General features: G+C 33.9%; 1 protein-coding gene and 1 long non-coding RNA gene across 3 annotated transcripts; both read left to right on the plus strand.

Moving 5' to 3' along the window:
• The first annotated feature begins 415 nt into the window (after window positions 1-415).
• On the plus strand, window positions 416-1781 carry LOC111899794 (uncharacterized). The gene is made up of 4 exons (XM_023895647.2): window positions 416-783; window positions 1063-1110; window positions 1567-1618; window positions 1715-1781. Exons 1-4 carry the CDS (start codon window positions 606-608, stop codon window positions 1779-1781), a joined length of 345 nt encoding a protein of 114 aa, XP_023751415.1. The 5' UTR covers window positions 416-605.
• Window positions 1782-5818: 4037 nt separating this feature from the next.
• LOC122196523 (uncharacterized) lies at window positions 5819-9982 on the plus strand. 2 transcript variants are annotated; one of them, XR_006188410.2, is made up of 3 exons: window positions 5819-6423; window positions 6615-6714; window positions 9026-9982. It is a non-coding gene; the product is annotated as an uncharacterized LOC122196523 (long non-coding RNA). The 2 variants fall into 2 exon arrangements; XR_006188411.2 differs by having other exon boundaries at window positions 5825-6394.
• Window positions 9983-18742: the final 8760 nt, after the last annotated feature.

An 18742-nucleotide genomic window follows, 5' to 3' on the forward strand; every position in this document is an offset into this window, starting at 1 on the left:
GAGTTTAAACAATAATTTTTGTTGAAAGTATATTCTTATAAACGGAGAAAACCCATTAATGGTAATTTATCATACAAATTATTATATATATATATATATATATATATATATATATAATAATTTATCATATAAATTATTATATATATATATATATAATAATTTGTATGATAAATTACCATTCATAACTTTAATATATATATATATATATATATATATATATATATATATATATATATATATATTAAAGTTATGAATGGTAATTTATCATACAAATTATTATATATATATTAAAGTTATGAAGAAAAGGAATAGTAATCGTCCCTTCCCTTGTCTGTCAAATTGGGTCCCTGAAGTTTTGCTGTATTTGTCACATTTTGCTGTATTTGTGGATCAGGGTACCGCCTAACTTTGCTTGGTCTGATTTACCCACCACCTCAAATCTTCCCAATCCTTCCATACGACAGATACTCTTCCTTGGTTAATCCCTGCTACCTACCCTTCCTTCTTTCACCGCTTTAGATACATTTGCTTCTTCATTCTTTTTAGTGGGCAATCTCCACCGCTTAATCCCTCCACCTATTACTCAAAACCTTCAATCACTTTCAATGTTTACTTCTTCTATTGCCCGACCGCCTCTCATCTTATCAACGTTACCTCATCGCCTTCCACCGCCTCACCACCTCAGAGAAGTCGTCTTCGGATCCGATTCAGATGGTCGCCGATTTCATACGCTCCACCACCAATGTTCGTTTCAGGTTTCGGGTCCCTTCAGACCTAAAGTTGGTACATCTCCGCATTGCTTTCTTCTTCTTCTTCATGATGGGTTCAAATTTTCACAAAAATCTGTTTATGGCTCGGTTTTCTATACGTTCAGTTTTCGTAGTTGTGAGATACAAGTTTATATAGTTGTGAGATACAGGTTTATATGAAGGATTATTGAAGATGTCCATGATTAATGATGATGAATCATAGTTAGGGGTCATATTTTGTTGTTCTTCCCTACATTTTTGTTGAATATTGTAATTTTTCTCTCAAATTTGACTAATAATTTTGTTTTACAAGGTTTTGCTCAAGGTTTTCGTAAAGAAGATGAATCCCACCACTTGATTGGTATCTCATACCTACTCTTATTCATGCGTTTTTCTTTATTCCAATGGATTTGGCCATTCTATTACTTTGAAGAGTGAGTTAGTATATTTTAGTGAACATTAAGAGCATTGGGTGTGGGCAACAAGTGCAACACCACCTCACATGCCACATAAGCAAGTGGTGTTATAACACCAAGTGGGGAAATGGGCAACAAGAAGCAACAAGATGCAACACCAAAGAAAAAAAAAGAAAAAAGAAAAAAAAACAAAAAGTTGGTGTTCCTCCCGTTTCAATTCGTCACAACGCCAACGAGATTTGCCATGACAAGATGCAACAAGTTGGGGGGGGGGGGGGGGCGGTGTTCCCCGTGTCATAACGCCGTTGAGGGGTGCCACCTCACCCCTCGTTGCTTCTCGTTGGACCCATACCGCATAGTCTAACTTTTCTATTATTCTAATTTTCATTTATTTGCTATAGGAATCATCTTCCAAACTGTTATGAAATATGCTGTCTATACTTTGGAAATAAGGTAAACTATAAATTTATTATTTCTTTTCTGTGGGTATATAAACATCTGATGCTCACCGATTAGAATTTTCCTTTAATTGATTGGGTATACAAGCAGAATAGTTGGTGATGAAGACATATCTTCTCAATTTTTACTTTTTTCGTTCTCTTATTCATCTTTCTGAAATATGGTGTGGATTTTTTCATTTTTATCACAATAAAAAAAAATTCTTATTTCTCTGTTTGTGCTTTTGTAGATGAGAAATGCGAGCCACTAAGTGTTGTTCTGCAGACAGGTACTCATCCAAATATCACAACCATCAAGAACATTGACCATTTCTGTATACATGTAATTATTCACTTTTTTGAATAGGTTGTTTCCATGACTTGAACATGTGACCTCATATGTGTATGCAAACGTATACAAACACATAACCTGATAAATATGCTATTTTTAATCTCTGTCGACCACCTACCTAATTTTATACAGTTAGGAGGTGTCTGTTTCACATAATGTTTTAGAAGAAACTGGAATCTGTCAAAAAGAATTGTGAATTGAAGTAACTGGTGTAACACCGTAAATTTCAAAACAATTTTTCATTTAAAAATAATCTTTTAATTCTTTAAAACACTTTTCTTAAAATCTCATTCATAATCGAATTACAAAAACATAACTCCATTTTCACTTGCATAATAAACCAGGATCCTCAAAACATGACTCTTTCTCTGGTGTGTACAATCGAGCCGGTGTCGTCCCGTGATCCTGAGAGAAACCTGAAACACATAACACAAAACACTGTAAGCACGAAGCTTAGTGACTTCCCCAAAATACCACACATACACATAATAGCCACTCGAGGCTATAACTCTGTGGGTCCGTGGACCCTACTCTATGAACCTTCCGGTCCTAACTCTGTGAACCCTTCGGTTCTAACTCTGGGAACCTTCCGGTTCTAACTCTGTAAACATGCACAACATAAATCACATAGAAATAATGCAGTACAACACACAACATACATAGCATACAAATACTTTGTCACATAACTCTGGTTACCTACTCAAGGTAAAGTATAGTGAGAAGACTCACCTCGCGTATCTCGATAACTCGCAAATCCTTGAAATCGCTCGTGTTCGATCCCCTGAGCTATAATCCTCCTATAATATAATATATCTCTAATTAACACTTTCACAGCTAAGGTTGACTAACCCTGTCAAGTCAACACTGGTCAACTCTGGTCAACGGTCAATGGTCAACTTTGACCGGACTCGGCGAGTCTATACGTGTTCACCAACTCTCTAGGATTCTCTTTTAACTCGTCGAGTACTCCCCTGACTCGACGAGTTCCACCTGGCATGAATCGCGGGGCCACCACGACTCAACTCGGCGAGTTCCAGCTCGACTCAGTCCACCTGTCAACCCTCTCTAACTCTCCCTGACTCACTGAGTCAACCCATAACTCGGCAGGACCACTCGCTGAGTGGTTAAGGACAATCTTCATGCTACTCGCCGAGTCTGTTCTTCGGACTCGGCGAGTCCATGCCATGCATCAACTCAATCTCGCTTCTGAGGTCAGATCCGCTCCAACAACTCATAGATCTGGCCCTCCTAAGCTCATTCATCACGTAAAGTCACAGTCTTGGCTACCATGCAACACCTATAAGGCTCTTTTGAAGAAATGACCTCTAAGATGGCAACCTTAGTCTCCAACCCAAAAGGAAGGACATAAAGCATGACATTTGGGACTCTCTAGACCTGCTAAGGTCCAGATCTAGGTACCATATCCCCATGGGACCTCTCACACTTCAATTACAAAGCAAACAAGGCATGAAGAAACCCTAGATCTGACCATATCAACGAAAACACGGAAATAAGCTCTGAATGATACCTCAAGAAGCTTCCCTTGACGAAATGGAAGTAGATCCAAGCTCCCCAACTCTTCTATCTTGACTTTCCCCTTCCTTTCTTGCAATTACACACAAATTTGGTGAATAATGGCCTCTTATCTCACTCACAAGAACTCTCAGCTGCTTTGGTGCTCTCAAGGTCAAGGTAGCCGCAATGAAGGGCCATTCCTTGGACTCGCCGAGTCCAGGCACGAACCCGCGTCTAGAATCCGCGATCCTACTCGGCGAGTCTGAGCTCCAACTCGCCGAGTCCCCCCCACAAAACACCAAAAATATATGAATAAAAGATACCTGAAAATCCAGGCTGTTACAACTGGATATGTCTAGCATTTGCTTTGTAGGAAATGTAACGGAATTCATTTCCATTACTTTGTATATTTCCAGGAAATGTAACGGGATATGTCTAGCATTTGCTTCGCAGGAAATGTAACGAAATTCTTTATAAATTAGAGGATTTGGAATGTAAATAATGAAAAATGACATAATTGCCCTTCGTTGATTTTTTGTAAATCATATTTGTTTTATGGTAAATTATATCGACATAGAGATTCATTTCCATTACTTTGTATATTTCCAGGAAATGTAACTGGATATGTCTAGCATTTGCTTCGCAGGAAATGTAACGAAATTCTTTATAAATTAGAGGATTTGGAATGTAAATAATGGAAAATGACATAATTGCCCTTCGTTGATTTTTTGTAAATCATATTTGTTTTATGGTGAATTATATCGACAGAGAGAAGTGTTTATTAAAAAAGATTACCTTAACATGATTAATTCTTGCCTTTTCTGCTTCGCGAACTCTTATGGAAACCGGAAGAAATTCGACTATAGTTGCCAACAGTCGTTTTGTTTTACGAACATGGGGCTTGAGAAAGGTAATTGATGGTAAAGTTTTTGTGATTTTTTATATTTATTCCCGGTTTTTGAAGTTTTTGTGTAAATAATAATTTTTTTTAATACTTTTCCTGCATTTTTAAAGTTTTTCGGTAAATAAATAATATTTCATTTTACTTGTTTATGATAAAATTGAAATCAGGGAATTTATATAAAACAATAAAAAAATTAAACTTTTAATTAGAATGCTATAATAGGAAGAATTGGATCAGTAAATTCTTTGACATTTGCAAAATTAGGGATTTTTTTTTCCAGGAGTTGAATAACAAAAATAACCATTTTACCCTTTGTTTGAAATTACAGTGAAAAACAAATGACAATAGCTAAAAATAGCCCGTAATTGAACATTTATGGATAGATCATGTTATTGAGAAAGTGTTGTTGAACTAGATGAACCGCGTGAGTAAACAATTAATGACCATTTTACCTTTTTGTCTGGAATTAAACTTAAATACAAATGACAATAAAATTAACCCTTAATTCATGTTTTTTTCATCATCTAAATGTATGCTTTATTTCACATTTTTTTGCAGATAAAATTACGGTAAAAGTCAACTAATTATATTATTAAACTGATTGCTTTTTCGCTTTCCCGCTTAAGGAGACATGGTCAAGACCTCCAAGAAATCTTCACTAACTACGGATATGAACTTTTTGTGAGCCAGTTGAAGATATGTAGGGTTACGTGGTGCAAAATACAAAATGAATGTAACAACTTTTTAAATTTTATGTTATAAATTGTTGGTAGGAACAATTAAGAGACAAAAAATTTAAGGCAAAAGAAGAAGACGAAGATTCAGCTCAAGAAATGGCCAGCGTTATACAAAGAATAACCGAGTTACATGATAAGGTATTAATATATATGAAAAAATTGAAAAAAAAATAAATGAAAACTTTTGCAGCTATTCGTCGTCTTCCAAATGCTTAAAGGTAGATTTGTATGACTGTTATTGTTGTTTTGGGTTATCGAAATTGCTTTTATCGGTAAGAATTAGAATTTTATTTAATTATATCTTCATTTTAATGAAAATTGGTCAAATTCAAAGAATTATACAGCTTTTATTGTATTAATATAAGTTATTGTAAGTTTTATTGTTTTAGATTTGGCAATTTATGAATGGAGTGTCGTGACATGGCTTCCTTCATTTCAATTCAACTTTTGACTATTTTGCCCTGTTGTGCTTTGGTGGAGTTTCACATCTTTGTTGTTGCCACATATATTTTGTAAGTATACCATGGGTTAGATGATGTTGGTAGGTGATAAGGAATCAAATAACATTTACAAAGAACAAACAACGGAAAAAATTGTCGCATCCGACCCCCGCAACACGGGGCTCTCCACCTAGTTACAATAAATCCCAACTATTATTGTGAACAGTGGCCGGTTTTGAGCCAAGCCAAACCACTTTTGGCTGGCTGGTTTGGAGCCGGTAGGTCAATTTTGGCTCTAGCTAAAATGTGAGTCATCGGCTTGCAAGATACACGTCCTTCCTCTATTCTTCCTTATCCGGTCACCGCTTCCTGCATCGAATTACGTTACCCCGCTTCATATCGAAGCTTATACAGGGATGGGATTCAGTTGATTCCTGATTACTCTCTCGGAGGTGTCTGCCTCTACCTCCATTGAAGCAAGCAAGCAGACATTCCAGTTTATGCCGATGTTGACGGTGCCCTAATCATATCAGTTACCGACGATATTTCATCACCAACTCCAGTGCTTCTCCAACCTTTTGATAATCTCGATCAAAACCCAGTATGCCATATTCATTCTTTCCATTTGATTAGACTTTCTTCGTTGAGATCGTCGGCCCTCATGCCGCCGACTGCCCAACGCCACCACTGATGGTCTTCACACTTTCTACAGAAAGTTATGTTTTTTAAGCTTATCAGAATTGAACTCGGTTTGGATTCCTCTTTATCTTCGACTCATATTTTCCAATGTTTTGAGGCAGTGTCTGGTCGACGGTTTTTCGATTTGTATACATCTAAGTAGAAGGTGAAGCCTGTTTACCCAGAATGTTATATGTAAATATTATTTTCCTCCACTTTTCTACCCCTCTCTCCAAGTGTTCGGTTAAATGCCTAGGAGATTCTTTTATGGTTCATTTGACATTTATGTGTCTTATAATAGTGACTTTTTCATCTCTCTAATTATCAATATGCAAATAAGTTAAAGATTAAACACATTTACAGATGTTAATTTCACTATTGTGCAGTAAATTTGGCGAGTTTAAAAGTAGATGGCGTATGTTCTGCTCCATGTGACACTCCTGTATTGAAACTGCTATGATGCCTGAAGATTACAGACAAAATAAGGTATTATGACTTTCTTAAATTTTGAATCTTGATGAGATTGAAACAGTAGAAGTGAATGGAGAAATGTGAAAACTACAGAAGATGAATAACACACACGGGATCAGAAACATGGGTGAATTACGTTAATACCCTTTTGCGAATTTAAGTAATTAATATCTGCAGATGAGTTGATAAATTAATATGTCTATTCGACAAGATCCAAATTCAAAATATATCATTGATGTTCTAAAGGTGTATGATCATTTATGGTTTTTTTTTAACTTATCATAGATGTTTATTGTTTTTTAAAAATCAAATATCTGCTATTGATTAATCTGTCATTTGTATTTGTTGAATCAATATATTGTAGTTGATTTGTGGACATATATTCTACTTCATGTGTGCTTGCAAATCTGGATCAGTAACAATCATAGATGGACTGAAGGTAACTCTTTGTTAAAAATTACTAAAGAACTGTGTGAAATTTCCAACCCAGTGAAGTTAATTTCGTGCATCCCAGATTGGTAAGAAACTAAGAACATTATCAATCAAATAACTAAACACCTTTATCTTAATCTTTTTATGGTTGGATGTTTTTTTTTTTAATATAATTCAAGGTGGTTCCGGGTATGATATGCAAGATGTAAGTTTTCTATTTATCAGTTAACATTCTATGTTTTTTTACAAGAAGGTATGAAGTAAAGGTTCTCTACTCCTCTTTTTTTTTTTTTTTTTTTTTTTTTTTTTTTTTTTTTTTTTTAAAGATTATATTAAGATTTATTCTAACATAACAATATTGTCCCTACCCGGAGACAACAAAGATGCACCACCTTGGAGAAGAGCATGTCAAAAGAATAGAGGCTGGATACAACATCATTGGATTTTGTGAGTCTATCAGATAATATATCTCCTAAATGTAGGTTAGTATTTTGCTTGATATAGATAGATACTTGAGTTGTCACTTAGTATCTTATTTCACAAGTTGATAGCACAAACATGACAATGTTTAATAAAAAATGCCCTACAACACCACAAGAAACAAGGGTTTTGAGTCTATCAGATAATATATAAAATCGTAAATATAAAATTTAACCCCTGTTCCAAATCATCTTCGAGGTTTAACTTTTAACAAAACGGAAATGTGATAGATCCTTGTTGAATCTATCATATACCCCAGGCATTCTAACAGATTCACACGAACAAAACCTCTCGATAATACCAGAAAATTAAAGATAGATTTCCATTCATTCGAGAGGAATGGTCTCTCCAAGAAGAACAAAGTTCTTTACAGATTAATTCTTAGCTATCTCACTCCTATTACTAACTACTATATATATATACTACTACTACTAAAGAAAAGGACAAAAGGGAATAACATCTTAGCGAGGTGATATCCCCACTACTTTGAATCACCACCAACTCTAACCTGCAAAATAACTAAATAAAAGACCGATCTACCCCTAGAGCAAAATAACTATAATAAAGCAGATCAACTAGAAGCACTCTAGGATTACTTGGGGATTATCAAAATGATGATGCTTTTGTTGTTCTATTGTTTACATGCTACATGTATTGTGTCTGTTTACTTTTTCTTAGGGACAATTGAGTAAAATTGAATGAATCGTAAGAACTTTTTGTTGGATATTGATTTTTGCTTTTGTTTTTGGGTTTAGATGTGCCATATTTTGAACTAGTTGTGAAACCCGTATATTATACGGGTTAATTAAAACATAATGTTAAACAGGACCGATTAGATGAAAAGTTTATTTTGAATTTGAAATATGAAATAAGTGAAAGTTATGAAAAAAAAACATGCAAAAAATAAATTAACGTGTTTAATTGTTAGACCCGTGTACTAAACGAGTTATTATAATAAAATGTTAAATACAAATGTTTAAAATGTAAATTTATTTGAAATTGAAATTGAAATTTCAAATTTAAAATTAATAGTTATTATAATAGGTTTAATTTATGGAAACTAAATTAATGATATAGTGGAAATGAATAATGAAGTAATTGACAAGTGGAAAATAAATATATTTCAAAATTATGACAAAATGATATGTGGCCAAATAAATGAGAGATTGACATGTGGCAAAGTCATTTTCATTTATTAAGGAGGACAATAGGTACAACGCGAGTAGTTTCGGGTTTATATATTACCATTTTTAATCAATAGGTTCAAGTGTAAGTGGAGTTTTATAAATCTAAAGGCGTTGATCTTTCAGTAACTCATCATACCATGACTTTGTATGTGTAGTCACTATTTTTGTATTAACTCAAATAGAAACAAGTGTCTTATTTTGAATTTTGTTTGGTTTTTTATATTCAGGTTAGTCGCCACATGCTTCACCTGGCACAAAATGGCTAAAGAGCAAATACCTGAGCATCCTATTTTGAGATCAGTTGTAGATATATTAGGGAAAACTCCTTCAACATTGATCATTTTTGCTATATCTGCCATAATCAAAATCATTCTATAAATTAAATTATTTAGATATGAAGTTTGTTTTGATGTAGGCAAGCCTTTTGAGAGGTGAGTATAACACAGTGAATAACTATGAGATGGTTGGATTTGACTTTTGAGAAATAAATTAAGCTAACAATGTAAGTTTAAACACTAATGTACTTTAAACAATATCAGTGTAAATTAAGCTGAAAATGTAAGTTTAGATGAAAATCATCAAATAGTCAAAAAAAAACCATTCCTTCAAACATGTTCTATTTCATTAGAGTAAACACCAAAAATAGCAACAAATCTAAAAGAATACATTCCGACCCATAGATACATCCAGATACAAGTGATAATTGTAAACTATTCACATAGGTACATCCATATACAAATATCTACACAACATATTTAAGAGTAAATTACACGAATACTCCCTATGGTTTTGGGTAATTTGCGCGTTTGGTCCCTAACTTATTTTTTTAACTCAAAAGGTCCCTACTTTTTGTTTTTGTTACGCACTTGGTCCCTGTCTTTCCTAAAAAAAGACTATTTTGCCATTGTTTTTTTGATTTATTTAAATAAACACACCTCCAATCCCATCCTCTCATCTTACCTTACCCACGCCACTATTTTTCACTATTTAAATAACAGTCTTTTTAGGTAAGATAGGGACCAAATGTGTAACAAAAATAAATAGTAGGGACCAAGCGCGTAACGAAAACAAACACTAGGGACTTTCCGACTTAAAAAAATAAGTTAGGGACCAAGCGTGCATATTAACCCAAACCATAGGGATCATTCGCGTAATTTACTCCATATTTAAATATAGGTATAGCTTTTTACAATAGTCATATTAACAAATCAATGGAAGTTAGTTGTTATTTCTTGCCTTTAACTCTAATTTTAGAAATATTAAATACAATATCCTTGGTAAAAAGTAATACCTTTTCGGCTTGTGCTCCATAAATAGGTTGACTAAAAAGAATCAGACAATGATATAATTGGTTTTTTTCTTATTACAATATTATACTTTGAAAACACAATGCTATAATTAGGTGATCGTCTTCAAACTATGTCTAATTATAGCTATACTTTCAAAGTACAACGCTTTGATGAAAAAAGTGAAATTAAAAAAAAAAATAAAAAGTTAATTTGAATAAAAGAAAAAAAACTTTTTAAAAGTAAGACTTTAACAAATTATTTGAAGTTAGTTGATCTTTCTTGCATTTACCTTATTTTAGAAGTATTAAACATAATATCGTTATTAAAAGTAGTACCCTATCAACTTGTGTTTCGTACGTAGGCTGCCAAAAAAGCCATGAATCATAAGTAGGCTGGATAAAAACCATCAGACAATGCTATTATTAGTTTTTTTTCTTATTAAAACATTATTAATTTTTTTTGTTCTTAGATAAAAGAGAAGTGAGTTGCTATTTTTATCTTAGAATAAGAAATCAAAGTAAGATGCTATATTAGACAATTAAATGAAAGTACACTACTATTTCTTGCATTATGATTGGGCTAAATTTAAGATAAAAGCAATGTAATTTCATTGTTTTGTCTAATATAACATCTTACTTTCACTTTATTTACTTGCCCATTGCACGTTGCCTAATATAGTTTGTCTTTTTTTTTTCTTATAATAATAATAATAATAATAATAATAATAAAAAAAGAGTTTAATTAAAAGAGATTAATAAATCCATAATGATATAGTTTAAGGTTAATTAAATTAAGAGTATAGTTTATTAATAAGAATTAAACCATGTAGTATTTTAAAAGCTTAAAATATACCTTTATACTATTATAATGTTAAAACTTTAATATATATATATATATATATATATATATATATATATATATATATATATATATATATATATAAGACAAGTCAGTCTTACCGTTAATAGGTCTCATTTATGAAGCATGTCTATAAGGAGGGGGGGGGGGGGGGTATAAGGGTACTACCTATAAAACGGCGGTTTAATGGGTGTCCACTCTCACTCACCGCTTCCTTGACTAGTGGAGGGTCGTTAGCCGAACGGGTAGGATAGAACATTCTCATTAAAAGTATAATGAAAATACCAAGTAACTAAACTCTTATAAATTCTCAATTTTAGTTACTTAGAAAAAATATGAATTTGGTGCTAACCCATGAAATTGCACTTTGCACCTTGCCAAATCATTAGTGGAGCGTGTGTGGTTAACCGACACACTAACTTGGACTAACAAGGGTGGCAAAGGGTAGCTCGATGTTTGTCATAGATCAATGGAGCGTGTGTGGTTAACCGACACATTGAGTAGGTGATAAATGACATCGAAAGTACCAAACTAATTTGCATGGTTATTCACACCTTGTTTGTGATCCTCAGCATCCCAGTCACAAACATGAAGGGCATAATCGAGATTTAAACATGCCATTGAAAAGTTCAATGAATCCCAAAAGGATCTAGGAATTTTAATTCATTTAAAAATTAATAATCAATTTTGTTTTTTATGGTGGAAATTGGTAAATCGTCATTTACCTACCTTCAAATATTTTGCAATTGGATTATGACATCCCTCTTCTGAATTGTAAAATATTGTGTTGGGTCCTAGCCTTAATATTTCATGTTGGGTATTATATTAAAGACTTAAATCAACTAACTTGAATTTCTCCCATTATATATGTCTAGGTCAGACAACTATGGTCATCCCGAATCTTATGGAAAAAGCTTTCCTCATAAAGATGATATTCCACAAGACAATCAAGGTGAAAGTTAATCCCTTCTTTGTGTTGTAGTGGAACTGCACTTCCTCCACCTCCTCAAATAATTCTCCCTAACCCACAAATTCAAAGACTTGAAAAGTTCAAGGTCACTCAAACCCTATTGGCTAGCTAACACCAAGATGGAAGGTCTGTGTATGCACATGTCTTAGAGATAAAGTCACACATTGACAGGATGGAATGTTAGGATTCGATGTCTCAAGGAAGTTAGCTATTGACTTGGTTCTTCAGTCACTCCTTGAGTTGTATAGTGAGTTCATTAAGGACTACTATATTACAGATCACGGCATAACCCTTATCGATCTTACCTATTTGCTTGTTGCTGTTGAATCAACAATGATTTGGCGTATTGGTAAAGCAAATTTGATTGGAATATCTACTCCCCAAACTTCCATGGACATTGACAATGGTAACATCGGAAGTCCAGAAAAGCTTTCTCTTCCCAATGGAATCAGCCATAGTCAAGTCATTTGACCAAATGGTAAAGAGAAAGGCTAAATCTGAGATAGTCCCGTGTACCATTCCAAAAGAGTCTGTTTGTTTCTATTGCCAAGAGAAGGGGCATTGGTTGCGAAGCTGACATATTTACCTAAAAGATCGCAAGGATGGTAGGTAAAGTCCATTGTCTAACTCTATTAAGTTCCTAATTGGAGATTCTTAATACATGATGTAATGTAATTGCATTTTTATGTTTTGTAGAATCGAAGAAATGAAAGGAAACTTAAAGGAAGAATAAGTTGATTCTGATCGTGAAGAGATTGATTTCAATCACATGGTTCGATGATCAGAATTTTGAGCTGCTGCTTAAGAGTTATGATAGATTGCTTAGGAATAGATAACAACATAGTTTTCATATGTATTTGCATTGTAAGAATAAGTTTTCCGTAATTTTTTATAAATAAAGAGTTTTTTTGAAGTTTATCTTATTTTAAGTTTCCTTACAATGACATTTGTGAAAATTGTTACTTATATGTTTCCATTGATAGCAATATTGGAAAATGGATTTGATTCCTTCGTTTATGGTAGTGTCATAATTTACCAAATAAGGAAAGATTCTCATCATCCAAGTTTCAGTTAGATAGAAACTTGGAATCATGCAACTTGTATTGTGTGATGAAGGAGAACCTTCTTCTTTGGGAAATTAAGACTAATTCATTGTTCACATGTATATGTGAGTCAAGTGAAGGACTAGGGGATCGGGTACACTTGGTTGTGTGCTGATCAGGTCCACCACAAAGAACGATAAGACTGTTCGTTATGATTTACTAATGTTTAGTAAATATGGTTATGCTTACAAGATTAAGTGTAATTCTGAACCATTGGAAAAGTTTCAGTTTATAGCAGAACGAATAAGAAGAATCAAATTAGGCAGAAAGATAAAAGTTTCTTCAATCTGAAAAGAAGGGAAAGTACTTGAGTACCGTGTTTTATGATTATCTTAGTGATTATGAAACCATGTCACAATTGATTCTCTAAGGACATCTTAGTGCATTTGTATGGCTAAGAAGAGGAATCGTGAACTGTTGAAATGGTTAAATCAAGAAGATAAATCATACTTCGTTCCAAAATCAAGTCTTAGAGTCATACTCCAAGATTGTAACTTGAGTGACATGGTCTTAAGAAAGGTTGATAACACTCATCAAATGTAAATTAAAATGTTTTCTACTCTTGTACATTTGAAATTGGTAAGTTGTGATGTTTTGGATAAAACAAAGACCAACTAAGACCAATTGTCGAAAGTGTTTGTCTTGATACGAAACCGCACTAACTCTTGAATATTTGTTGTCAATGAATGTTTCTTGACAAGAGAATCTTATATGTCAAGAGGACAGTAGGAGTCTTAGTGATCTTGAATAGTTTCAAGAACTAATCAAAAGTAAACCTATTGTTAATCTAGTACATGACTTGAGGATTTTAACCTATCGTGTTGACATATTCTTGTTTCTGTGTCCATTCCAGTTAAAGTTGACTATGCATGTGAGTTCTATGAGTTCTCAGTTGTTTTCATAACAACTTGGAAGCAATGGTAGGCCCTTGAGTTGCCAGGTGGCAGAAAATTAAGATTCAGTCAATATGAGTTTGGATTTGTCACTAACCTTATCTTGTGATTATGGCTATGACAAATTCACATGGATAGGAACACATACACCATACATTCTAAGTGTCATAAGGTTTCTCTCCAATTCATGAAAATGATTGTGAGGAAACATTTTCACTAAGTAGATTTTAAGGAGATAGCATTGGTGATATTTGCATTCTCAAATTTTATTATGATTAAGACATCCTTCTTCATAGTTCGAATTGTGATAAATGGCAAAAGGTCTAAACATTTGAGACTTATTGTTGTAAGTTCTAAAATTGTTTAGACACACATGTGAGCTATCTAAGGAAAGGTGTATGAGTTTGAGAAGCCTAGATAAAGTCTTATCGAAGCATCTGGTATCAGAAATCGGAACTTTGGTAAGAAAGTCAATAAATATTGATTTATAGAAATCCAGTTTTTTTTTGGGTACATGTCAAAGCTAGTGGGAGCATAAGTTTTATGCTAATAAGAATTTAATTATTATGCTAGTGGGACCGTGGGAGCACGATTATTATGGTAAGTGTTGCAAGTTAGCAATGTTAATTATAGAAAACAAAAGTGTTAATTCGCAAAGTTGTAGGGTTTGAAAAGTTGTTTTGCTATAATTAAGGGAGAGGAATCCATACTTCATTTCAAATCTAAAAGCTTAGATTGAGATTTTAATCAAATTTAGTTAAAGGATATATATGAATGTTATGTTGAAAAGATTTGACATAAAGAAATTCTATATATGGAAATGTTATAGCAAGAGACCGGTAAAGTATCATGTCTTTATGTGAAACATTATGTATCGTATCCCATATGCTTCAAGTATAGGATTGATTACATATGCTATAATATTAATCTGTTCTAATTTTCCAAATGCCTAGGGCATTAAGAGGGAAAAGGGACTAGAACGAGATATGACTACAATGGTTAAGCAATTGTCGAGGACAATCTGAGGGTTACCAAAGATTGGTTGTTTATAGACAGTTGGAAGTATTGTATAAGTTTTGGAAGGTCCATATTGACAATTTCTGAGAAGAGATAACTTTTGTTCAGAAGTGCTAGTCATATGGAATTATGGAAATCTATGTAAGATTAGAAACTTTAATGCAAGAAGGATGTTCAAAGGAATGTGCTTTGAATATGGGACTTCGCTTCCATGGAATTGGTCCAGTAACCAATGTCCAAAGGGAATACTTTGGAATATCATTGGCATAATCTTTGTGACCTTTGTGCATTGACATTACAAAATGATTATTGCATTTAAGTTTCGAATCTAACAGATTATAGTAAATGACAAGAATTTGGTATTCTTACACTTACGATAAGGATTTGGATTGAGAAATGTGTATCATTGGAAATGGTTACAATTGATCTATTTCACAAAGTAAGGACCATAGGTAAACATAATGTGCATGCTTGGAGCATGGGATAACTATTGTTCTAATTAAAATATTAAGTTGATTAATCGAAACATTATACAATGAATAATGTGTAATCAATATGGTGATTAAATAAAAGGTGTTTTATTCATATTCATAAGGTTTGAGACCATATTGGATGCGATTATTCTTGTGTTTCGCTTTGCATGTTTCTACTTCCAGAATAATAAGATTATTCAAACTATCCACAGTCGATCATACTTTGGAAGTAAGTATTGAGGCAGGACTGTCATGAATCTGACTGTAGATTGTCTAGGTGTTTTAGACATAGCACAAGTTTGCTGCAATGTTCATGAGTACTCCTGGAATAAGATTTGAGTATTGGATTAAACCCACGCTCATCTGAATCACTTCATGGATTTTATCACGAGTAATTGTGAGACGATAATATCTTATATTCTTAAAACAGAGACGTGTGAGTTATAGCTTACGAATCGGTTGCACATTGACGTATGTAAACGCACCAGTAACTTGGTGTTATAAAACATGTTGTTGTTGTGTGTGATTTGATGAGTAAATATAGCAAGCATATGGGTCGAATTTTATCCATTCCTTTTAACCTTAAAGGAAAAAAAGTGATATCTATGGGCCCCTCGATGATCTAGTGATGACACCCTTGGCCAAGCCTGGACTGATGTGATTTGTTCAATTAGTCAGTCGTCATAAATCGGAAATCGGGAAACAATAGATGGACAGAAATCAAATTGGTGTGGATTTGACCCGAGAGTAGCATGGTTTATTTCGGGATGCATATCACCAGGACAATTTGAGGATGGATATTTGGTAAGAGGTTATTTATGATTTATTAGTATATTATAAGTTCTAATATATTAGTATGAAATCATATTATTTAATTAGTATTAATCAAGAATTAATTTGGAATTAATTTAGTGATCAAAAGAGACTTATTAAATTAACGAAGACTGATTATATAAATCAATTATATATATATATATATATATATATATATATATATATATATATATATATAGTATAGGCTATTGATCCATAATGGGCTAAGCTTATGTAAGTTTCCATGAAGAGTTAGCCCACATGTAATATGGATCATTACCCAAAGTGTATGAATTAGGGTTTACCCATGACTCTTGGATTCTTACATTTATATACATAACCCCATGGCTAAAATCGGTTACAACAAGTGTTCTTGGAGTTCATAACCGATTTGTGTGCCTAGTAATCTCTCTGAAGTCATCCAATTGTTCAAGGGTGTGTTGTGAATCGTTTGAGGCATCACACTTGGGGTGCTAAGTTCTTAAAGGCCAAAACTACAAGCTACAACAAAGAGGTAGTTCTATAATTCATTTTATGTTGATTATGTCAATTGTATGCTAGTTGTAGGATTAATGCTTTTGAAACAATATTGCATGTATAATTAGAGAAAACATAGATCCAAAGTATTTAGGGTTGTATGTGCACCATAGGATGTTGTAGTATACAAAACCTATCAGCAAAGTGGTGTGAGAAGTGCAAAAAGAAGCACTTCGGGAAATATAGCGAGGAGGTGACCTGCTACAAGTGTGGGAAGACCGGGTATTACGCCAACAAGTGCACCACCAACAAAAGGGTGTGCTATAGCTGTAATCAAGAAGGTCACATTGCGAAGGATTGCCTGAAGAAGAACGAGGCGACAAGGCCCAATGTACCACCGAAGCCGAAGGCAAGAGCCTTTTAAATGACGCTAGAAGCTGTGAAGGAGGCAGCAGATGTCGCTTCAGGTACCTTTCTTTTAAATAGATTACCTGTCAATATAGTATTTGATTCTGGAGCAAATTACTGCTTTATATCGCATAAATTTGGTGGGAAACTAACATTGCCTGTAGAAAAACTTGATAATGCCCTAATTATGGAAGTTTCCAGTGGCAAATTCTTACCTGTTAGTGATCGTATTAAGAACATCGTCATCGACTTAAACATACACGAATTACACGAAGATATGTTACCCATTGAGCTAAATGGTTTCAACATCGACTTGGGAATGGATTGGCTTAGCGCCAACGATGCCGAGATACTTTGCAGGAAGAAGATAGTAAGAGTAAACCCACCCAGAAAGGAATCATTTATGGTGTACGGGGACAAACGTAGAGTAAATTCTGGAATCATTTCCCTAATGAAAGCCAGAAAATGTTTGTCCAAAGGATGCACATCGTACTTGGCATTTGTGATCAATTCTAAGAAGGAGAAAAATGAGATGCAAAGTATACCAGTGGTGTGTGACTATCCGGAAGTTTTTCCCGAAGATCTTCCTGGATTACCGCCTGATAGACAAGTAAAGTTCCGAATAGACTTGTTACCAGGGACAACACCATAGTGAAAGCACCATACTGATTAACACCAACGAAGATGAAGGAACTTATGACACAACTTCAGGAGTTGTTGGACAACGGTTTCATTTGACATAGTTCATGACCCTGGGGAGCGTCGGTGTTATTCGTTAAGAAGAAGTATGGAAGCATGAGGATGTGCATAGATTACAAAGAGTTGAACAAGGCAACTGTGAAGAACAAGTATCCACTGCCAAGGATTGATGACCTATTCGATCAGTTGCAAGGTTCGCACTATTTCTCAAAGATCGATCTAAGGTCAAGATATCATCAGCTGAACAAGATATGGACACTACGAGTTCTTGGTTATGTTGTTTGGACTAACCAATGCTCCAACAACATTCATGGATTTGATGAACATGGTTTGTAAACCATTCCTCGATAAATCTGTGATAGTGTTCATAGATGACATTTTGATTTACTCAAAAAGCTAGGAAGAGCATGGAAAACATTTACGAGGAGTGTTAGAAGGAGAAGCTATATGCAAAGTTCTCAAAATATGATTTTTGAATTCGGGAAGTCCAATTCTTGGGTCATGTGGTTAACCATGAAGGGATAATGGTTGACCTAACAAAGATCGAAGTTGTGATGAAGTGGAAACAACCAAAAAGTCCCAAGGAGATTTGAAGCTTTCTGGGATTAGTTGGATACTACCGAAGGTTTATCTAAGGCTTTTCTTTGATAGCTGCTCCATCGACAACTTTGACCCATATGGGAGCTACATACACATGGAATGAGAAAACATGAAGTAGACTCTGAGTTAATGATGAATCTAGACTAATAATTAGTCACAATAAATATTAGACTAAAATCTAGTGGTAATAATACTAGGTTTCATCGAAGGAAATCATATTGTTAAGAAGCGAAGCGCTGCTCGAATTTTGGATCGTCACTGTAACAGATGAGTGCATAGTTAATTTCATATTACACATAGATATGAAGTATCTTATATAAATTACGTGTTATGTGTGCATATTA

Source organism: Lactuca sativa, chromosome 2, assembly GCF_002870075.4.
Source record: "Lactuca sativa cultivar Salinas chromosome 2, Lsat_Salinas_v11, whole genome shotgun sequence".
NCBI classification, from domain to species: Eukaryota; Viridiplantae; Streptophyta; class Magnoliopsida; order Asterales; family Asteraceae; genus Lactuca; species Lactuca sativa.